Genomic DNA, 23,565 nt, shown 5'->3' on the forward strand with positions numbered 1-23,565 from the left:
CCCCCCCCCCCACCCCGGGGAGAAGTGCGGTCCCTCCCCTCGCTCCCACCCCTCCGCCGGCGGCGGAGCAGCGGCTCCCCACCGCCGGGACCCCCCCCGCCGCCCCGTGGCCGTGCGGGGCGGGAGGCACGGCGGCTCCGGCGGCTCCTCCCGGCCCGTCGGCAGGCGGGGCGAGGCGGCCGCCCGCCCCCTGCGCCCGGCCCGGAGCCTGGCAGCGGTGGCGGCGGCGGCGGCGGAGCTTTGTGTCCCTCCTCGGCGGCAGCAGCAGCCATGAAGTCCCTGTGCCTCGTCACCGTGGGGGTCCTGGCCATGACGCTGCTCATCGCCAGCATCTCCTTGCTGGTAGCGCACGTCTTCCAGACGGTGGTGGACCTGCAGGTGAAGGAGGTGAGAGCACGGCCCGATTCCCACCCCGATCCCTCCTGACCGGTTTATTCCCTCTCAGAATAACCCGGGGAGGAGAGGGAGGGAGGGAGGGAGGGAGGGAGGAGGCTGGCGGGTGTTATTGTCTGGCTCCCCCCTTGCACCAGCTGTGGTTGAGCGAGGGCAGGAGCATCCCTGGGTAGCGAACCCCCCCCCTGCCCTGCACCACCGGGGCTCAGGATGGAGCTCGGGCTGCACTGGGCCTGGGATCGGTAAAAACTGAGTAAATAACAAGTAAAAATCAGTTCTCTTGAGGCAGCTTTACTGGCTGTGGGGCAGCAGCTGTAGTGAGGAGCCCTCTCCAGAGCATTAGCACATGAGGTGAGCAGGGGACACCTAAAGCACCGCTCCTGTTTTGCCATCCCTATCATAGATTTCTTACAGCTTTCATACAGTAGCTTGTTCTGCTGCTCCATTTACTGCTGCCTCTGAAGCACAGCCAGAGGTGCTATGGGCTGAAATACGTGGTAGTTCCCCAGGCTGGGTGATGACAGAGAGGCGTTTCACCCGGTTGCTGAAGGCTGCTTGTAGCACACTTTGGAGACACCCATCCTGGCATTGTTGTGAATGCAGAGCCCTTCACCGTTCGTGGTCTGCCTAAGCTTTTGTTCCTCTCATACTGGCTCTTTGCATTTATCCGGTGGTCCAGTGAGAAGGGTCAACTGTGTTAGTGTTAGCAACTCCCTTAAAATACCTGTGAAGCATATAAATGAACAATTATTTATCTACCTAGTCTGAGGAATATCATCCTCTCTGTTATGCTGACAGAAACCAAGAGTGCTAACAAATGAAGGGATTTGACCAGTGCTGTTGTCTAACTGGTGACCAAAGTCTGTTGATCCCCTGTGATATCCTAACCAATGTACTGTTCTTTTCTTTGGGGTATTGACAGGGAGCATTTCCTAACATAGAAGCTGTATTGTCTTAAATCATTTTGGTTTAGCGAGTGCAATTTTAGGTTGGCAGTCAGCTTAAAGCAAATTGTGGCACTTTGAAGTGTGCCTGTAAACCTCAGGGGATAGCCAAAAAAAAAGGCTACCATAGGGTAAGCTGTCGTGCAGCCTGCCAGTGTCAGCTGCTCTTCAGGAACTGCTCATGCAGCTACTCCTAAATTGTTTGTTCTCAGGTACGTGCCTCTCCCGTGCTGGAGCATCGCATGGGTAATGGATGGTTTATCCTGAAGTCATTTGATGGTCAGCCCATACCTTTTCTAGGCAGTCTGAAAGCCAGGTGTAAAGTGATGTGATTGTTAATGTATGCAAAGTTGTATGCAAACCAAGCCAAATCAGTACAGCTTTGCATAGGCATGTGCAGTTCCATCTCCCAGATCTTAGGTCTCTTTGGAAAGGAGTCTGTCATCCTCTGCATCACAGCAGAAGTTCTAATTTCAAGTCTATTTCATGCTCTTACCAAAAAAAAAAATGGTTTGGTGGGAGAGTGTAGGACTGTCAGGAATTAGGCGTGATCCTCCTTACGCGTATTATCTCTTAGCTACATGCTCCTTACCCTTAATGGTTGATTATGTAAGAGCAAGTTGGTATTCACTCAGCAGGGCTTTCAGTAATGCAGGATAAAGTTTCCAGAGCTCAGTCTTTTCCTGCTTACCGCTCTTCAGCTCGTGCTAGCATGCATCTGGATTGCACAGAATCAAGCGTCCTGCTCCCTGCACTAGCTGCTGACTCCCTCCTGGCCTTCTCCAGGAGCCACACGCACAAACTGCCGAAGTACGGCTTTCAGCCCCAAAGCAGTGTGCTCCCAATCGCTCTGCTGATTTGGCTGTTTTCCACATGTGCTGTACCCCACGTGAGCTTTTTCTCATTTGTGTGTAGTCTGGAAAGTTGCTGTCTCTTGTGTAACCATGTGTGCAGCTTAGAAAATCTTGTACAAATAGACGAATCTCAGTTTGCCTTTGAAATGTGACAAGGATCGAGCTTTTTCAGATCTCCAATTGCTCCGCAGTCAGGGGCATTGGACAGGAAATGTCATCTGTGCTCTGGCCCTTCTTAGCCTCCTCAACCTCCTTGTCACTGGAGGAGTTGCAGGAGGGGCAAGAGGTTGCCTTTACGACAGGTAGTTCATGTTCCTTTGAGAGCTTTCCAGCAGTCCTGAAACAGAGCTGACTTGGGTGAAGAGCTGTCTTTGCAGTCTCAACTACAGCTGAAGTGGAAGACTTCATATTGGAGCAGGTGAAGCAGCTGTGTGTCCAAACCCAGGACCTCTGAACCACTGAGGATGGGTTGGCTTTTCAGCAGGCGATTTGTGTGCTGCATCCTTCCAGCCAAAGGCAGGGAAAGGGAAGTCTGTTCTTGGATACGGTGGGGGTGTGGGAAGAGTGAGGAATCCACCCCGGTGTCAGACTTCACATCGCCTTGAAAATCAGCAGGCAGATGTGTAGTGACAAGGACAGTGGGAGCACCTTTCCCAGAAGACATTCAAATCTTGTCAACTTACTCTCTGTCTTATTTGCCAGTCTTACTGGCTTTTTTGTGAATTAGAGTGCCATGCCAGATCAGATGTCTAACTTGTCCAATATCTGTTCGTTGTCAGGGACTAGCACCTGAAACTCCATCAAATAAGGGCAATAAACCCTGTAATGAACAAGAATAAATTAGCTGCCCACAGGAGAAAGGCCTTCCTAGCTGCTAGCAGTGTTTGTGTTATGCAATATGTTGGTTATATGGTTATGTATTTTATCGCCATAAGCGTGCAGTTTATGAATATAACAACCTTTGATCTATGCCCCTAATTCCAAACTTGGGCAATCAATTCTCAAGTGTTTTCGTTAAGCCACATACCTTACACTGACAATTTTAGAAAACACTTAGTCTTCTAACCCCTTGAAATTTCACTGGACTTTTGTTGTCAGCCGTCTCTAGAGCTGGATTGTCTGGAGTGTTTAGGACACAAAAGGCCAGGAAGGATATTTTGTCCCTTGATTTAGTTTATGTATTGATCTTTTTTTGCTGTTGTTGTTTAATGTGAAATACTAGAGCTCTCAGCACAGTTTAGTGTGGAGGCTTAGATAAAGGGTCAGTTGAGATGCTCCTTTTGAGCAGACCGTTCCAAAGATGCAGGGTCAAAGAAGTCTGTTCATGTTGGTCTGAAAGCTTACCCTATCACTTGTCTTAAAAAGTTGCAATTAAATTCTGTCATAGATGAGCACATAAAAATACGTCTTGAAATTAGAACATTTTGCAGTTCCAGGGAAAAAAAAATGAAGTTTAATCTTCTGTGTAGGTTCCAAGAATATTCAGTACCATTTCCCACCCCCACCATCACTACCAGTAACAGTTACATTTGGGAGGGGAAGCTCGCTTTTTATTTCCTTTGTGTGAAGCATGGTCAAGACAAGGGAACACCAGCAAATGAGACAGCTGCAAATTCAGGACTGACATGATGAATAAAATCAGTAGGAAAGATGCTGTGGTACACTTGCAATGAGTATGGACTCCACTTAGCAAGGAGAACCCCTGCTGTGCTTCTGAGTGAAGACAGGAGATCGTATTGTCCACTGGTTTTAGGTTGTGATCTTGCAGCAGGTACACCGTTGTATCTCTGATACAGGATCTCTGAGTCTGAGGCCTCTCTAGGCTACTGCCTGCAAGACTAGTGTCTGACTGGAGGTCTCTGAATACTTTAAGTTGTGCCTCTTGGTCTTACATATAAATGTAGGAAGAGGAAAGGTCTGGTTCTCTGGCCTTATACAGTACAGCAGCAATGACTACTGTGGAGCTGTATCTTTTACATATTTTAGATTAAAAGGCAGTCCTGAGATCTAATGTCTTGCAGCTTGCCCAGCCTAGTAGTGAACACAAGCTCTGACAAAAAAACAAGCAATCCCAGTCGTGTAACATCAGATCCTACTCTGGTGTGGAGGAAAGTCAGCAGAGCTAAACTCGAATGCCATCAGCTGAGGGATGTGGACATATGTTTTGCTCAAAAATAGGTGCTCATATTTTTCTCTCAGGTCTAGGCTGTATAATACCATGTGATAGACCCAAATACCCCATGTAACATTAGGTGAAAAAATAGAAGAAAAGAGCTTACCATATTTTGTTATTTGAGAGTTTCATGGGAGTCTATCTGAATCCAGCTCATAAGTTTGTGAATCTGAGTTTACAGCTGGGGCTGTCACTGTACAGAGCTATAAATAGACATAATTTCTGTGGGAGTTCCAAACGGTGTCATGCAGATCCAGGAAATAAATTGCCGGATGACTTTGTTTCACTACCCTTTTGCTCTGTAGACCATTTCCCAGGGGATCACTTACGATTTCAAAATCTCAGGAGCCTGTATTTAAACCAACCTGCCAGAGAAAAGCTCCGTCATTTCCTTCTTATTAATGCTCTTTGCGTGTAATCTGATGCATATGTGTATATAGAGGGAGCGTGGCAGAAACTCACATTACATTTAGCGATGCTACATTGAGTTCGGGAGCTTCTTGTTTTCAGTCTAGCTCAGGAGAGGGGGACAGCGGATGTGGCCTCCCTGCACATTGTAAATCTGATCCCTCTGTCATAAAGGACAGACTGGAGCCTAAAACTGGAATGAATATGACCAGGGTGCACTTGTTCTTTTAAACATTGCACATTTAGACCAAGTAATAATCTCGCATTTTAGTTGCCTCATATGAGAGACATTTGAGCAATAGATGGGTGTCCTGAATATGCTTAGTAGTTGTTAGGGAACAGTCCAAATTCCTAGATATGGATGGTTAAGGTCAAGACAGGCAATAGTTACTCTGTTCATCCTTGTCAAGCTTATACTCATTGTGTTTCATGCATGTGAGAGATGTGAGCTTTATGCAATTTGGGAAGGGGGCAGACATCAGTAGTTCACTACACCACCACCTCTGAAATGTGGTTATTTGCCTATGGAGAAAAACTATCGTGCTCATCTGTAGGTGTCTTAAATATATTGCTGTCTCACTCCCAGCCCTTTATGGTGGCATCGTGGAAACGGTATGCCTGATTTGGGGAGATTTTCTGTTCCTGATCCTACAAGCCAACTTCAGGAGGGCTCTGTCTGAATACAGGAATGAGCCTCCTTGGCATAGATCGCAAGAAAACAGGTTCAAAAGCATTGGGCTGTGTAGGAAATGGTACATACGAGGTGCTGGTAGTTCCAAAGAAATGCTTAAAGCTCCTGAAGCATGTCTAAAATATATTACTTTATGTGGTGAGCACAGAATACGTCGTTTGAAATTCTCAGAGGAAAGCAGACTGCAACTGCGAAGTGCTACCAGCTGGGTTGGCTTTCATTGCTATTCAGCAATACTGCTGCCATTCCAAGCTCCTGCCAATAAGTTTTTCTTTGAAACAGTCTTCTCTTTAACTAATCATTCAAAATTAAAATCTACATGGAGAGAAAACAGGTCCTTAAGCGGGAAGGCCAAGAATGAGTCCTGAGGCAACTGTGGCTGATAAGTTAAGACCCCATCAACAGTAACCAAGAAATGGCAGCTGTCCAGTCTGCCCTGCTTTTGAGCCTGCACTTACAATATTTGACTTGTTTTCTGAAAAGAATAAAAAGACCAAGTGTTGGTGAGACCCATTTAATTGCAAATTATTCCCCTCCTCCCCTTCTTCCGCCTACAGGTGATACGGTTTTCAGAGATACAGTTTTCTTTGTGCTTATTCCTGGAAATTCAACTCTGCAAGCCAAATTTCTCTTTACTACCACAGTAGCAGTACCAGTGTTATAACTATATGAAAAGTCTTGATTTTGGTGGTGGTGGTGGTGGTGATGCCTTTACAGTTAGTGTGAATTTTCTCTAAAATGGAATGGTAATAAAATGAGGCATTGCAACCTATTTTATATGTTTCTAATGGAGCTACATACAGGTACGGTTGTGACTTTCCTTATATCATGTATATGCTGGTAGGTAAAGGAATTACTGATTCATTACTTAAGTGCTTCCGTCATAAAATAATGATTTATAGCTTTTCTTTTGTAGGTCCACGTTTTATTGGTTACAAAATAGACTGGCATTCCATCGGTCTGGAGATGCATGTGCTCTCATTACTGTAGGAAAGTAATTAAAGAGACAGGGCAAAGAACCTTCGCCCTATTCAGAGACCTCAGAACAGCATGAATCCTAGTATGTCTACATGAAAGCAGTTTCTGTCACTTGCAGGTTTTTCTCACAGGGCACTGAAAAACAAAGTCTAATTGCTTTGGAGACAGAATCTCACAGCTGTATTGGAATCTGACACTCTTAGGCAAAGAAATCACAAACACAAGGAATCTAAGCTTCTTTTCTGGCCTTGTTCCTCCTGAGAGGTCTCTCTTAGGACTTCATGGCCTCCCACTGTTGAGTTCCACTTTTATATGTAATGTTGGCATGTTTCGTGGTATCTTACACCAGGTTAGGTTTTGCTGACACAGGAAATGCCGAAGGATCACAGAAGTGTTTGTGGGAAGAAGTGGAACAACAAACCCTATAAATGTATGCCCCTAGCCTGTGAGCCATTGTAGCATGTGTCTGATCTTGTTGATATTTAGTGAGATGCTTCAAAGTAAAACATATCTGTAAGCATTTGTAGAATTGGGGTCTCGAATTCTATTGCCTGTGCTTGTTCTGAGGGCATAGAATTCCTCTCTTTCCTATAAACATCATACAGCATCTATTGTTAACAGCTAACCTGTCTTTCTCTTGTTTCAGGGAACAGTACTGAAAAATGGCACAGAAACCTTTGAAGCCTGGGAGGATCCTCCTCCACCAGTCTACATGCAGTTCTACTTTTTTAATGTGACAAATCCTTTAGAAGTGCTTCAAGGTGATACTCCTCTCGTAGAGGAAATAGGGCCATACACGTACCGGTAGGACCATTTCACTATTTTCACTTCTCACTAAACCTGTGGTATGTGTGGAAGCCAAAAAGTGGGGTCCAGAATGCTTGGGATTCCATTCTAAGAGAAAACCTAGCTGTTAATGTGTGAGTAAAAGTTTATTCAAGGGAGCATGGTCATACACCACCCAGGCAGTACAACTAGACTGACACTCAGAGAACCTGCAATCAGTTTCAGATTAAGCCAGTGACTTCTATCAGATTTTGGGCAAGATTTTGCTTGTGTGCTGCTGTTCCTCAGCTGCTGAACACAGAGGAAGTTGTTTGCACCCTGGCCTACTGTCTTATGAGAGGAAAAACAGTTGGGTGATGTTTGAGAGTCTGAGGAGAGGAGTGTTGCATAAAAGCGTGATTCATGTGTTCACTCAGAAATTAGTTCCTAGTTGAAGTTGCACAATTCGCATCGGTAAAAATGTGGCCAGAAAACCAGTTAGAGAGTGGTACTAAAGGGATCTTCTTCAGCCAGCCCTCACGATAAAAACTACTTAGGTTCAGACATATCTACCATTTTTACAGACAGCCGGACTTACTAAGGCCACATGCAGTATTGGAGCTTATCCAGCCTTCTGAACGCTCCCTCTGCATCGTATGGCTCCACACTGAACAGTCGGAGTCTGCTGCACATGGAGAGATTTTAAAGTCACCTTACAAATGAGTTTTCCTTCAGAGCTTCATTCTGCTCTGCGGCATGCAGCAGTGGAAACCAGGAGCAGTCCTGTGGCAGGAGGCATTACGACATCGATTTCTCATCGTCAGTCTCACTTCTGGTCACACACACTTATTCAGACCAGGCACTGGTTCAGTGCCAGAAGACGTTGTCTTTACCTAAGCTGCAAAATTATCAGAATCTGGTTGTTAGTACTTGAAAAAATACTATAGAATAAAAGGGAGAGCCTTTGTGGTAGCCTTGGTCTCTGCAGTATGTCTTGCCTTTCTGTTTCTTTCCTCCCACACCTCAGCTTTGCTTCACCCTCTGCCATCCATCTTTTCCCCTGTCTCCTCTGTATTTCAGTACTGTGTCTGTTTAGCCTTGGCAAACTACATGTGGTACTTGGCAGAATACCTTGTATTAGATAAACCAGTAGAGCTGGAGAAAAGATACACAAGCTTTCAAGTTCCCAAGCTTTTCTTCAGGTCTCTGTAGTGTAATGCTGATAATTAGTCAGCAGTGCATTCTCTCCATCAGGAAGATAAATAGGGCCAGCTCTGGGTGTAACAAAGCTACATGAAACCACATAGGCCCATGCTGTTCTGCACCCTGGTACTCAGTCCCCTTTGCTATGTTCTTTTTTTCCCTTTTCTTAGCTCCGAGTGTCTTCTGGGTGTCACGCACAGCCCTGTTTGTTGAGCTGCACCTTATCCATGGAAGAGTTCAGTGGGATGGACAGGGCTGGCGGTGTCGCTGGCTGGGTTGGGCTGTGCCCGAGGGGAGGCCCAGCCTGAGCTGCCGGTTTGTGGCTCTCTGGGAGAGCCTTCCCCTGCAACGCACCACAGGCTGGCTGTGAACGGGTCAGGCGATGCAGGCTCTCCCCGAATTGTTTATTGCGGTGCGAGGGAGGGAGGCTGCGCGTTCCAGCGCTGCGTGTTTCAGTTGCTTCCGGCTTGTTTGGTTAGCCTCATTTTGACATGTCTGAACAGGATTCCGCTGTGCTGTGCCCTGTCTGATAGAAGAAAGAGGAAAGTTAGCAAGTGGAGTGCTCTTTTCCAGCAGATTCTTTAATCCTTGCCTAGCTATCGCTGCCGACTGTACCAGACTGTCAGCGGTGGGTGGGGAAAGAGAGGAGGCATGTGGGAGGAGAGGGAGAAGGGAGGGATGTTGCAGACATACCGCATGCTCGAGCCAGGGAATAAATACCAAGTTTGTCTCACAGGCCCCATGCAGCAAAGCATTAAAGACCCATTTAGGTTTAGCATGTGGCAGAACACCTAAAATGCCCTGAAATGAAGTGCATGGCTCAATGTTTTTATAAAACAGGGTATTGGGGAGAAAGGCTGGAAGTGAACTGGCCCAGACAAGCAGAGAAAAATAATCTAGTGAGGAACAGAGAGGAGGTGCGATGGCTAAATACAATCTCTTCCTGCATATTCTTCCTGCAATTCATAGTTTTGACCAGCACACATTGTAAACCCAGTGAACGCAGACTTAGAGTCTGTAACAAAAATGTAGTAGTGCTTGTGTTTTTCAATCCTGGAAGTTGAATTTGCAGCATATAAAATAATTAATTATAAAGTGCAAGGGACTTATCTGCCCAAGCCTGCTGAGTCCCAAAGAACACTTGAATATTGTCTGGTCTTGCACACATTTACAGCTTTTTGCTTTTAACATCTGAGATCCTCCTACCCGTATCCCTAATCAGGGAGTATTATTTTCCTCTCTGGCCCTTTTAGAGTTGGAGAGGCTTCTCAGGTTAACTCTGGCCTATTTTTAGGGAAGGCACTTCACAACTGTCCATTTCCATCCCCTCAGTTCAAGTCCTAGGGTATAAAGTAGATTGCTGTACAAGAGACTCTTGCCAAATCAGGCTGGAAGTGTTGCCAGACCAAAATGTTCCTAGGTGGTAGGGGATGCTGAAGAGTGGTAGATAAGCTATTTGTATAAGGAAGATGGGAAATGTTTGGTTTCTGACAAGAATAGTTTCATGGGCCTTTGCAGTTTGCTTTCAATTTGAAAGACTGAGCCAGAGTAATACAGCCTGTCATTAAGCTGCACTGGTGGATCTAGTACAGCCAGGATAGGATCTAGGATCTGAAATGAATGAGAAACATCATAGCACAGGGTCTTGCAGTATAATTGACCTTCACATCTTGGGACTTAAAATTTACACAGGAAGCAAAGCAATGTAAAAGTCAACAAACTCTTGAGTGAATGTAGACTTATGAAATACAGTGCATTTCACTTCATGTGTATGCCAAAAGGATCATCATGCCATGAGCAGGCAACCTGCCATTTCCCTTTTCAGGTTTGCCGAAGACTCATGTAGAGCTCATTTTGAGCCTGAGCCAGCCAGTTTTGCAGAACTGTATGTTTGTTGTTTGTGAAATGGTAGTGGCAACAGACTGAATTATGGTTATGACAAGTGTTTCAGAGTAATTAAGATCTGACATACTCATCAGGCCAGCAGGCAGCATTTGATGTTTCTTGCCAATTGCACTTGTTTGTCAGCAATCCTGAGTTTTATGCTACTTGTCTGAGTGCTTAGGCAGTGACAGAAGCAACCTCCCAGGCCGTGAGTAGTTCAGTCGAATTTCTGTCACGTCCAGGATTCCTGCCTGAGAATTAAAGGAAAAGAGCTAAAATGATGCTTGTTCTGCGGTTGTGTCACATGTAAGCCCAGAATTCCTAGTGCAAAGTACTTTGAAGCCAGCAGAAAGATTCTGGTAGGTTCTTAGGTCAGGTTAATGAGACTTACATGAAGCCTACATGTTGTTCTGCTTGAGAGTGAATTTTGTCTGCAGCAAAGAGGCAAAAGTTTCATTTTCAAATTGTACTTCAAGAGCAGTCCTGTATATAGTGCCTCTAAATCCTTCTGTACTGTCTGAAATTGTTATCTTTCCTTGGAGGTTTTTAAAAACGAGGCAAAAATGTAAAGCACAATTAACATGTGTGGTGGCATTTTTGGAAGCACCCTGTGAGGTCTGATTCAGCTTACACTGACACAAAGGGCAGTTCGGTTGCTGACAGCAGCAGTAGCAAAAATGAATCTGCTCCCAAGGAACTGAAAATCCCCCCCTTTATGTGCTCAAAGCAGTAGAATAGCCAGAAGTTAATTGCAATTAACGTTATGTGTACTCGTTTAACTTGCTTAGAGAACAAACTCTCTTGTTTTTCAGAGAATACAGGCCAAGAGTGCACGTTCAGTTTTTGGACAATGGTACCAAAGTATCTGCTCTGAATCCAAAGACGTATGTATTTGAACCTCAGAAGTCAGTTGGAGATCCTGAAGTGGACCTGATTAGAACAGTTAATATTCCTGCAGTGGTGAGTTCTCTTTAATTTCTGCTTGGAAATCATCCTTTATAACTAGCAGCTTGTTGCTTCATACTGTCTCTCCCTTTGTGGTAGATAAATGTGATTGAAGAACGAGAGAGGCAGTTTATGTCCAGGGCAGATACTCCATTCAGTTTTGGTTTGGACTGTTGTGGGGTTTTTTTATTATGTTTGTCCCTCGCCATACGCCTCTGGAGTATTAGTGCCTCACCCTTGCGCTGAGAGCTGACACACACTTCAGAGATGAGCAGAAATCAGGCTTGTTGGGTTTCCATGAGTAAGTGAAACTAGGCAATTAGAGAGGTGAAATGCATAGGAGAAGCTCTGATTTTGAATGAGAAAGATTGGAATGCTTGCAGGTTTTTTTGTCAAAATTGCCTCCAAGTCTGCATCTCAAACTGAAAAAAAAAAAAAAAATTATAGCAGAGGAGTTTCAGATACAGCTGAATAAAAAGGTACTCTCCGAATGAAATTAAAGTTAAAACATGCACCCCCCAAACTGTGTTAGGTGAAAGTACTCTGCAAAAAAAGTCTCATTTTGGTGATCAGAGGCAGACAATTACTTTTGATCTCACAGAGGGATAGTAGGAGAACAAGCAGATCTAAAGCTGTCATACCTTCCAAAGGAAATTAGACTGTACTAAAATACTTGTTGGTTGTGTAACTAAGCCTTTACCCCCCATAGTAGTTTAATTGACTTCAGTTACAGGGTACATTAATTTCTACCTTTTCTCCAGCATTTCCAAAAATGTCTCATCTGATTTTATGAATGAATACGTAAATGTACCGTCTATAGTAATAGATAGGACTCAGCTTACTGAAAGTTGCAAACAATACAGTCACTGTATTCACAATTCCTCCCAGGCGTTTGAGTGGTGGTAAGAATTATCTCTTGTTCAGATGTTTGACTGTGATGTACTGTAACAGGCAGTACTAGAAGAACTACAGGTTGGTTCGAGCAAGGAATATTCCTTTCTTTTGTTTTTGCCTTTTTAAAGACGTGTTGTAAAATCACTTGTGAGCTTGAAAGGAAATATATTTTGGTATTGTTTGCATTTTGGAGAAATGGCTATTTTTTAAAAATGGCTTTTAAAAGTGTAAACCATAACTTCCTAAGAGTGAAATTCAAAGCATGTCTCCAGCAATAATATACTTGTGAAATTCAGGCTGTTTATAAAGCTGTTTTGCACATTTCACTTAAAATCCATTCTTAAAGACTATGGCGGTTAATGGCATGGAACTGAGCTGGTTGTGTGCCAGTGCCAGGCTGAATGGGAATCTGCAAGGGCAGGTCCCTGTGGGAGAAAAGCTGAAGAACCTGTTAGCCAGCACATTACTTGCCGCGAGTGGAAATAATGAAACTGAAAACAACAGTTGAAACATGTGCAATGCTGAAATGTGTCTGTGTTTGTATGCAGCTGGTATTATTTATTTTACAGTAAACCTGACCATTGCTCTCTTATTCCAATCCCCTGGCAGACTGCGATGGAGTGGACCAGGTCAACCCCTCTTCAGTTTGCCACAGAGGTGCTGCTGCTTCTGTACCAAGAATCCCTGTTTACAGTTCGCACCGTGCATGAATTACTGTGGGGCTACAAAGACAGGCTCCTGTCAACCATTCATCTTTTGCATCCTGAGATCGATCCAGTATTTGGTTTCTTTAATAAGGTAACTGGTATGCAAGACTTTCTGATGCTTTAGATGGGGAATGATGTCATTGCTACAGAGTTTGGACTGACATCGCCAGCCAGTTGAGAAGGATGTGCCTGGACTGAGGCCACGAGGTAGGCTGCGGGAGTAGCAAAAGGATGTTCCCTTTTCCGTTTTGCTGTATCTAGGCACTGGCTGGTAGCACAGCTGTGAGTGTTTTATCTCACTTCCCTTTATCAGGTATGGATAAACTTCCCAAATGTGGCTGTAAACCACACCGCTATTGTCTGTGCTCGCTTGAATAGCAGGGGCTTTGTGGGTCCAGTTGTGCAAACTATTAGAAAAATTTCCTGAGCAGTTTCTTTAGTAATTGATTGAAATTGCATGTTATTTCTGTGCTGGAGCCATTACTGGCTTCCACAGTGTTTCTGGTTGCACATTGTTTTGGGCTGTGGGGACTCCTTGTTTCCTGGAGATCAGCTGCAGTGCTCAGGTTATTTTCTGTGGGTTTATTTTTTTGCTAAGGGCTGTTTTTTTCAGTGGCAAATTTCAAAGGAAAAAAAAGGTAAATCTAATGTTATATTTCCTTCACTTGGGAGGTGTAAGAATCTAGCCCAGTCACTTCCACCTCATTTATATTCAAGGTAGAGTTTAATGAATTGCATTTACCTCAGGGGGACTCCATCACTCCTAGGGTGGATTTGAAAGTGATGACAGCTTAAACTCCTGCCACCCCGTTGTAGTTACCAACCAGGTGTTACAGAATGAGTGGAGTGATTAAAAACTCACGTATCTGTTTGCAGATGAATGGAACCGATGATGGAGAATATGTTTTCCTAAGTGGGGAAACGAACTACCTTAACTTCTCAAGGATTGTGGAATGGAAAGGAAAAGAGTAAGTTTTTCAGTGTGGTGTTGCGTCTGTCAAAATCTGCCCCTTTTCACATTTTGGATGAACATAAGCAGTGTTTACAAAAAAAAGAGTCCTTTTATTCTGATAGTGGTGGTGGCTCTTAGCAGCTGTAGCTTCAGACCAGCCCCCCAGTATTTTGGGATGTGTCATGTAACTACGAAAGGAAGACAGGCCCTGGCCCTTACAGAGCAGACTGCTGTGAATATTCACCTCTGAACCCGTGACTGCTCCTTGGCAGTCCAGTCCCTCCTCTAGGACACCCATCCCAGCCACCTGTGGGGACGCTATTCCCGCATCTCAACAGCCAGTGTTCCCAGACGCCACCCTTCCTTGCTGCTCTGTACCCGGAGCCAAGGCTGGGACACCCTGTGCCTGGGTATCTAACACTGCTTCAGGGAGCAGCGTGTGTTACAAAGAAGCTAAAGATGAACTACCTAAAGCATCTCTCTCCCATTAAACAAAACATCTGCCAGCAATTACATATACGGGAGGATCTCTTGCAGACTTATTCTTGCTTGCCTGGCGCCAGTTTAAATAAACTGTAGGTGCAATTTAAACCCATTTTAGTACCCTTTTTTGTTAGCGGGTATGAGGCAAGAGGACTTAGCACTGTACAGGTCTGATTCTCATTTGCTTAGACCATGAGCTGGCATCGCCTGACCACTGCTCAAAGATCTTTTAACCCCTGCTCTCTTTGCTTCGTTTTCTTCAGGTCACTGAGCTGGTGGACAACAGAGACGTGTAACATGATCAATGGAACAGATGGGACATCCTTTCACCCGCTGATTAGCAAAGATGAGAACATTTATATCTTTTCTTCTGATTTCTGCAGGTAAGGAGAAGAAAATGTCGCTCAGACTTTAAAGCAGAGCATTTACGTCCATTCTTCTTGGGGTTTCACGTTATTAGGCTGGTGTTTTTCCTCACGTGTTTTTATTGAACAGTATGAGTGTTCTGCATTTGTTCATGGTATGGAGGATGAGAGAGTTACACCAAAAAAAACCCAGTCTGCATCAAGTTAAGGATGTGCTACTTCCAAATAAAGTGAAAATATGGTAGATGACTGGAAAGACAGACTGGACTGCCTTGCATGGCTAGTAATGAGGGGAATGGAAGGGTTTATATGAACCTTGCCTGAAGCTTCCTTCCTCCAAACTCTTCCTCTGTGCCCTGCTTTTTTAGAGAACCCAGATTGCCCTCTTCAGAGATTCATGACTTGACATAATGCTGTTTGAAATGCATGAAGATGCAGGAAATCTTGGTGTTTCCTTCCTTAGGTTCCACCTTGTCTCCTCCCTTGCCCATTTCCCTGTGTGTGAAGAACAAAACCTATCTGAAATTCTCTATCTAAATCAATACAGATGCGTGTTACACTAAATTCAGGACTTGCCAAATTGTTCTGCTTTCCACGACTGTGTTCCTTTCCTTGTCCTTCTCGGTAGCGTGTACCAGCACTGTCTCATACAACACGCAGTAGCAACAGAGTGAGACCCTGAAATGCTGAAGGCAGGCGTCGGTGTCCCTGGAGCAGCACAGCTGGCACAGGATCATCTATTTTGTGCAGCAGCAGAATGACAAGATGCATATTTGCTGATCAAAAGCCTATTAAATTTAATACAGAAGATCATTGGAATGGGCTTAAACCAAACCTCTAGCTTATTGTAAACATAAGTTGATACACAGGCATCAGCAAAGAGACATCTGCAGCAGGTGTCGGTGTGTGCTCAAGACTAACAAATCTGGGTCTGGCTTTTCTTCCTTGCAGATCTCTTTACCTGGTGTATGACAGCTCAAGAACTGTTGCAGGCATCCCAACCTACCGCTTTGTGCCCTCTGCTATGGTGTTTGCCAACACGACGGTTAACCCAGACAATGCTGGATTCTGTGTGCCACCAGGAAACTGCCCTGGCACTGGTGTCCTCAACGTCAGCATCTGCAAGCAAGGTATGTTACCAGGCGGTGGAAGCAGACTGGAAGGACATCAGTAGGGAACATATTTCTCCTTTCTATCTGAAATATATGAGGGCAGTTTGGTGAGGCCTGTAGAGGTATGACTGTGCTCAGTGAAATCGGTCACCAACAAGTGATTGGTTGGTTGTAAAACTGCAGTAGTGATCGGTGGCAATGTTCCTGTGAGATGCTGTCTGCTCCAGCAGTGATTTCAATCAAGGAATCAGAAGGAAGTACCAGGATCCACAGCTTGGGCATTTATCCTCTGCTCTATTCCAGGTAGCTGTCACATCTGAGTAGTTGAATGAAAACAGTGCAAAAGACCAGCATGCAAGCTTGAGGCATGAAGCTGTGCTGATGCTGCACAAGAGAAAATTTGGCTTGTTCCGAAGACAGGGAGTCAGAGTATTGATTCGGTAGCTCCAGAATGGCCTTTTCCTTTCACTGTAAATAGCACAGTGGGAAGAATTTTGAGGTCCTCAAAGACTTCCTCGCATCCTGGTCTGCCTTTTTTAGGTGGTGACTTTCTATGTTTTCACGTTCTAGGTGCTCCAATATTTCTATCAGCTCCACATTTTTACCAAGCAGATCAAAAGTTTGTAGAGGACATAGAGGGCATGCATCCAAAAAAGGAGTATCATGAGACATTTCTGGACATCAATCCTGTAAGTGCAGCCTTTTTTAAAGAGTTATACAGGTGAATCCAAGCTCGTGGGTTTAGGTCACCTTCTTGGATGGTGTGTATTGACATAGTCCCATTGACCTCAAGGAAGCTGTACTAGTTTATGTGGAACTGATCTATTTGTGTTTGCTTGTATAGAGCAAACTTTGCTGGATAGCAAGAATTAAAATTCTTTTCCCATTGTCCCTGTGCAATTAGAGATGCCATCAGACGGGTAATGTTGAGATGAAGGGGTTAAAATATTTCTTAGAAGCAGATGAGGCTACTTTTCCTGTTCACCCTGTCATCCCAACCATTTGAGTGTTATCTTGGCTGTGTTTTCCCCAAGCTGAAGAAGCTAGGTATGTGGACCAAGAGAGTAAATCAAAATTCAGTGAATGTTGGACTCAGTTTAGATACCATGGGGCCACAAGCGGAGAGATGCAGAAGCGTGGTGATTATGTCTTCCATGGTAGTTTACAGAGTTGTTGGTATTCTCACCGTGAAATGTCAGAAATAAAGGGAGCTTGCAACTGATGGTCCATGGTTTTATACTTGTGGTTTAACCCCGGTAAGCAGCTGAGCACCACACAGCTGCTCACTCACTCCCCGCCAAGCAGGATGGGGGAGATAATCAGAAGGGTAAAAGTGAGAAAACTCAGGCTGAGATAAAGACGCTTCAATAAGTTTAAAAAAAAAAAAGAGAGAGAAACAAAACCAAGAAAAAGAAATGATGCAAAAAAATGCCAGTTGGTCACCACCAGCCAGTCCTCAAGCAACAGCAGCCCTGGCAAACTTCTCCCCCGGTTTTTCATCGCTGAGCATGATGTCATAAGGTATGGGATATCCCTTTGCCTGGTTTGGGTCAGCTGTCCTGTCTGTGTCCCCTCCCAGCTTCTTGCCCACCCCCTGCCTACTCACTGGCAGGGCAGTGTGAGAAACAGAAAAGGCCGTAAGGCTGTGTAAGCGCTGTTCAGCGATAACTAAAACATCCCTGTGTTATCAACACTGTTTTCATCACAGTTCCAAAACATAGCCCGATACCAGCTACTATGAAGAAAATTAATTCTATCCCAGCTAAAACCAGTGCAACACTGATCTCTACATCCACACGTAGGGAATGCAGGTCGAGAGAAAGAGCAAAACCATGACCTGCCTAGTTTACAGAAACAGAGTACTCTGACTCATCAAGCTGTTATGTGTAGCTAAAGCAGGAGGAAATTGCATAGTTCCTCTCTTAAGGTCTAGTGCATATGCTGCTTGGTATCTGGTTTGGTGCCAGGTTCTTCCTGTTACCGTGCTCCTACTTACCTGGCCTTTTTTGTACTACCATAAAATGAGCTCTGCGTCTCCCTCCTCCCACTCACTCTCCAGACTAAATTTTGCTGCTTGAATGAGGAAAATATTCCTGTGCATCCAATTGGAACTCTTACTGTAGTGGTGGCATTACTGTGAGAAGTGTTTCACGCTCATTGTCTCTCTGGCCGTACGCTGCGATTGACTGTGTCAGTATCTGTTTTTCACCCTTTAGAAAGAAAGGTTTGTCTTGTGGCTGAGATTGCAGTCTCTGCAACAGTACTCAGAAACCAGAACAAAGAGCTGTAGGTGTAGCCTTTTCCAAAACTACAGCTGGATCTGGAATAAAGGGGATATCTCTGTAGCGTAATTGTAAGTTTGCACAGCACAGCACGATGGCACCCTTATCTCTGTTGCAGCCTCTTCACATTGCCTTAATTAAGAGGCAGACTGGAATGTAGGTATGAGTTACAAGAGTGTCTTGGTGAAGGGAAATAAATAATAACCCTAAGTAGGTCTTGTCTTGTCTTGTCAAGTCCACACCAGTGTAAATATTAGGTTATATTCTCCCAGTTCCTATTATTTCACATTTACTCTTTTTTTTCTTTTTTTTTTGACACTCTGATTTCTTCTATTCCTCAGCTGACAGGGCTTGTCCTGCAAGGAGCCAAGAGGATGCAGATCAATGTTCACGTCAGAAAATTACCTGAATTTTTGTAAGTGTTCTCTGCTGCGGGGTTGATATCTCAGATCTGATTTGATACTCAAAATGAATTTGTCTGCAGTGTTCAGATGGAATATTGGTTGGAGAGAGCAAGTAAAAGGGAGAGAGGAATCCGGTCAAATCTCAACTACGAGTGGCAGTATCCTCTCTTCTCATAGGTCAAGTAGATTTTGCAGTTCCATCTGCAGAGTAAGACAGTATTCAAGAAAAGCAAGATGTTATGGACAGGTTCCATGTGATGCTTGTGGTGGCATCAGTCATATCACACTGGTTTGTTTGCTCCGAGCGAGGGTCTGCCACAGTGGAGTGCAGCTAGAACTCGGAGAGTGGCTACTCACTGCAGTGAGGACATGCCATGCTACTCTTCACAGCTTTTAGGAGACGAAAATATTGGAGTTACCATCATTTCTCAGCAGTGGTCACATGAAAACCAAGTGCGATGGCCTGACCCCAGACAGGGCTGCCCATGCCTTTCCCTGACAAGCCCAAAAAATAGACCTAGTGGTGTGTCTCACAACAATAGGCAAGTCCTATCTAAAACTCAGGAGGGGAGGCTCATTTGATCAGTTGGACGGAAGTACCTTGCCTGTGACTGCATTGATATGATAAAGAGAAATCTTTATACTGCAACTTTGGCAGTCAGTACAACCCTGCAAATGAGACCGGTGTCCCATCCCAAGTAACATGTGAGTAAAATGCCCCTTTTCTTCTTTGTTGCAAGTGGATCCTGCCTGGTTTTCTGGGTCTTCCAGTTTGAGGGGGATGTCCCCAAACTGCAGCTCAGTTGTGCAGAAATACTGTTCCCTTCATCTTGTGTCTTTCTGACATGTTGATTTATTTGTCACCAGTGCTGTGTGATAGTTATTCTTCCCATTCAGCTTCTGAGCTGACGTTTATTGGCACAGCTTTGCTATGTATTATAACTAAAAAAGAAGTATTTTATCTCCCTGATCCTCTTGGGAGAGTCAGTGATGTTTCTTCAGAATAGCACCGCCTTGTTTTCTAGTGCCCAGGAGCTGTTACATTAACAGAACTTAGGAGTAAGCTGTTATTTCATGTGCGCCAAATGTCGGGGGTGCTGTTGTGCGCATGTTGCTTGGACAATAGTTTCTGTGTTTTACAAATATGAGTAACCTTCAACATCAGCTTAGCTTAGCATTCCTGCTGACTGGCACAAATCTGTCATTCAGTCGGTTATTAATGAGCCTCTTATGGATCCCTCTCTTCCTCTCTCTACCAAGTCCCAAAATACGCTATTGCTCCCAAAACAGAATTTATTATTCATCATGGAGATTGAGATTGTTCTACTCCAGTAGGGAGGTGAAAATCAACAATAAAAAGGAACAGCCCAGAGGTTTTTTAGGGACATTTTCTGCATTCATTGTTCTATTATAATCTGTCTTCAGAACCCTCAAGTTGAAAAGTTGCAAAACCATAATTTTTTATTGGTTTTTTTTTACACAGTGAAACAGGCAACATCCGAACACTAATTTTCCCAGTGATGTATATAAACGAGGTAAATATTTTTGTTATTTCTTTGCAGCACTGTGGTATGTTTATGCTTGTAAAAATACTGTCTTTGAGCTAACCAGAAAAGAAAATGCTGGTTTTGTTTTATACAGTGATAGGTAGGAAGCTGTTGTTGTTTCTTAACTAACATCCTCCTGCTGCTTGTTGACCATAGTACGAAGTTCAGCCCTGCAAAACGCTCTCAGTCAGACAGTCCTTTTAATTTCAGAGGTATTGGCCGTGAGAAAAAGGGCTGCTCAGATGAGAAGGCGGGAGTTCACAAGATCACATCTTTTTTTGAGTCATCTTTTGTGAATATTCCTGTGCTGTAGTTGGATCACTGAGTTAATTGGATTCAGGGAAGACTCTAGGGGACTAGATTAAATGACATACACCATTATTCCAGGCCTATATTATTCCATTCCTAAACTGAGAGTTAAAAATCACTACTTTCTTTTGAAATGCAAACTAGATGATCCCTCTGGCCACGCAAGGAGAGCTAAGAATTCTTAGAGGAAAAGTATATCGAGAACCAATGAAGCAGAGGTGGAGAGTTGTGGGAGTGTTGTTTCCCTACCCTTCACAAAAGTAAAGCGGTCTAATACAAAGAAGAACAGAAATAAATCTTTTTTTTCTCTTCATTTCTCCCTGCTCCAGAGTGTTCTGATTGATGAAGTATCTGCCAGCAAACTCAAGCACGTCCTGCTGGAAGCCAGTGTTGTAACTGGAATCCCCTTCGTAATCATGGCTCTAGGAATTGTTTTTGGGATTGTTTTTATTGTGCTCGTGTGCAGGTCCCGGGGAATAAGTGAAGAGGTAAGCAGCATTTGAATTTGACCTTGCTTACTGTACGTCTGCCTGTATTTGATTTTCTTTTAATTGATTTTACCTGTTCTGTGTCTTTCTGCACACAAACATTTTTATATGTTGTTTTTGTTTAAAATGACCTTTCTAGGGAGGGGAAGTTTTAATAGACTCAGAATAAATGCACCAAAGCAAAAGAATGGAGCTTATATAAGAAACACGGTAAGGCAGGTTGTATCTTCTGTGCCTGATTCCTTTGCCAACAGTAGTAAAAAAAAAAAAAAATCAGCCTGTCTAGAGGACCCTGAAGGATAAGACGTAAAAGTCCACCATATGTGATGGACAGATTCCGTCAGCGACAATCTGACAATGTTCTCAGTAGAAACAATTGCGTTGTGCCACTTGATTATTTTTCAGAATATTTATGACCAAAACCAGATGAATTTTACAGACAACAGCATGCAGAAGTTTTATCCAGACAGTACTATTTTCTATGTCTATTTATGAAAAGTTCTGTCACAAAATGACATGCTGGCCTTAACATTGCTAGCCATGTTGAAAGCTGATGCCAAAATTTCACCCTGATAGGCAAGGCAGTCGGGTTCAGGTGGGACAAACTGTGGATCCTTTGGTTAGAGAAATAGACTGGGTACTCTAGTAGGCTGTTTCCTCCTTGTAGTTGCTGTGGTCTTAGTGTGTGGTCTTGCTTGTGTGACGTTTCCTAAATACTTCCTAACAGTGTGAGAAAGCGCCCTCACGCCTACCTCCAGAGCACCCAGCCACACCGTGCGTATGCTTTGTCTTAGTCAGTGGGACCCATCTGGGTCAGTGGGTCCCGCTGCCGTCACATCTCTGGTGGGACTAGAGGTGTGACGGTAGTGGCAGCAGTGGCGGCTCTTCGGCGGCGAGGTCTGCAGCCTCCTTTCCTCGAGCAGTGGCTTTGAGCAGCTGATCTTTGGCTCTCTCGGCTTCATTCTTGATTTTCTCTCTGCGTACCCAGGAAGCGTTTCACGAGCAGATGCTCTCAGGACTGTACTTCAGGCTCCTTTTCAAGAGAGACTGGTGCTTTTTGCTTTGAGCTCTTGAGCCTGCCTGTGTCATTGGCAGGCTCAGCTAGAGAGTCAAAACCATCCCATTGCCTGAGGATCCTGTCCCAGGCTTTCGTGCCCCACCCTACATGTATAGCTTCATACCAGCTCTCTTCGATGTTCCTGAACACTGCATAGGGATTAAAACGACAAAGGGACACCTAAATTCCATGTTTTCTCTACATTGCTTTTGTTGCTTTTCCTGCAAACAAAAGTAATTCGGCTAGTTATAGCTCTCCTTCTGATTCTCCCTCCCACCAGGGTGGTTATGGCCTGCCATCATCTGTAAGGTGCTCCAGTGAGCCCGAGGTCCCTGCCCAAGCCACCGTCCACCCTCTGGCGCTTTTTTTGGTGCAGTGCTGTCTCTGTTGCAGGAAATTGTACTTAGAAGTAGGAGCCAAGAGCTTTTTCCTTTCCTGTTTGGAATCTCAGCGATCCAGCTTTCCCACCGTGGAAGCACTCTAATGTGCCACACTAAACTTTGCTGTGTTGCGATTTTTTTCTTTCAGAGTACCGAAGATGAAAGGTCCCCACTTATCAGGACGTCTTAGTAGATTTTCTTTAACATGTGAGCTTGGAGAATAAACTCTTAGAGCTGACTTAATACCAACTACCACTACCCAGTGTTGTCCACTGTGGAGAAACGATCGTGTCAAGTATAACTTTTTGTGGTATAGAGATGGAAGAGAATCTGCACTGTCATCAAGGGAGGAGACTTTTCTTACCAGCTAAGTTACAACTTTAAAACTACATTTTAAAACTGCTTGAGATCCTGCTTTTCTCAACCCCGCACTCTCTTTGTACCTGCACTGACAGCCATAGACGATCATAACCACTATATCAGCGAAAATAAAATGGCCTGATTCATTACAGAAATGACACGGGTAAGACTTGCAAATGGCCTTAGGAGTGTGGGCTGCAAAGTACCCTTCTAGAAAGAGAGCAGGCTCCTGTATCGCCCAGGAACAACGGACTATTTTGCTGTAGGCCTAGTATTGTCTTTTCTGTAAAGTGTTGCGCGCTACTTATTACCAGTATGCACTGACTGTTTATTATTAATGTCATTGGTCCTTTCACAAAACTGATTTGTACAACTAATCCAAAACACTGAGTGAAATGCTTTTCCGTACAGACTTCTTAACTGTTCTAACTCTGCACAGGATCCCGTTGCATGTTAGCGATGCATTTATCCTTAAGGTTTTGGGTTTTTCCTTCAACTTAAAATAGAAAACACAACACAACATTGTTCTTGATGGTAGAGGGTACAAAAATGGTGTTCTTTTTCCCCTGGTATTTGTGTCACAGTTATCAGCTGTGTGGTCTAATGTGAATGCAGACTTGGCAGTTACATTTGCTGTTTAGGATAAAAGCACACCTCCATGTTAAGGTATGTATAGGGCCCTGAGAAGTCATCACACTTTTTTTATTTGTCAAGTGGAATCTTGTTTTAAAAATCACAGAAGTATTTTTTTCCCTAATTAAAAGAATATTCTCACTGAGAAGTATTTCCATTAGATCTAGATAGCGAAACATATTTTAAAAATGTATTATTGTCTTCTAAATAGAGGCAATGGTTTTTGCATTGTTTTGGTTTGGGTTATTTTTCCTAGCTGGTGATTTGTTCAACGGTTTTCTTCATCTGAAGCCAGTTCCAACCAGGAAGTTTCATGGTGCCTGCAATTATTTATTAACTATATTAGCTAAAAGC

General features: G+C 44.1%; 1 protein-coding gene across 2 annotated transcripts; it reads left to right on the forward strand.

The window, feature by feature from the left end:
• The first annotated feature begins 166 nt into the window (after nucleotides 1-166).
• On the forward strand, nucleotides 167-23,439 carry SCARB2 (scavenger receptor class B member 2). 2 transcript variants are annotated; one of them, XM_030021829.2, is made up of 13 exons: nucleotides 167-387; nucleotides 7,088-7,245; nucleotides 11,106-11,253; nucleotides 12,742-12,930; nucleotides 13,716-13,807; nucleotides 14,538-14,657; nucleotides 15,591-15,769; nucleotides 16,322-16,440; nucleotides 18,375-18,448; nucleotides 19,921-19,972; nucleotides 20,623-20,781; nucleotides 20,921-20,991; nucleotides 22,367-23,439. In XM_030021829.2, exons 1-12 carry the CDS (start codon nucleotides 271-273, stop codon nucleotides 20,948-20,950), a joined length of 1,437 nt encoding a protein of 478 aa, XP_029877689.1. In that variant the 5' UTR covers nucleotides 167-270; the 3' UTR covers nucleotides 20,951-20,991; nucleotides 22,367-23,439. The 2 variants fall into 2 exon arrangements, with proteins under 2 accessions (XP_029877689.1, XP_029877678.1); XM_030021818.2 differs by lacking the exon at nucleotides 20,921-20,991.
• The last annotated feature ends 126 nt before the right edge of the window (nucleotides 23,440-23,565 follow it).

This window comes from Aquila chrysaetos, chromosome 1, assembly GCF_900496995.4.
Source record: "Aquila chrysaetos chrysaetos chromosome 1, bAquChr1.4, whole genome shotgun sequence".
In the NCBI taxonomy this organism is placed as follows: Eukaryota; Metazoa; Chordata; class Aves; order Accipitriformes; family Accipitridae; genus Aquila; species Aquila chrysaetos.

Excerpts from the sequence above, each read along its gene's own strand:
- SCARB2 (XM_030021818.2), top strand. The coding sequence starts at position 271 with ATGAAGTCCCTGTGCCTCGTCACCGTGGGGGTCCTGGCCATGACGCTG. Across the intron at positions 388-7,087 it reads TGGACCTGCAGGTGAAGGAG|GGAACAGTACTGAAAAATGG; the intron begins GTGAGAGCACGG and ends CTCTTGTTTCAG. Across the intron at positions 13,808-14,537 it reads GTGGAATGGAAAGGAAAAGA|GTCACTGAGCTGGTGGACAA; the intron begins GTAAGTTTTTCA and ends CGTTTTCTTCAG.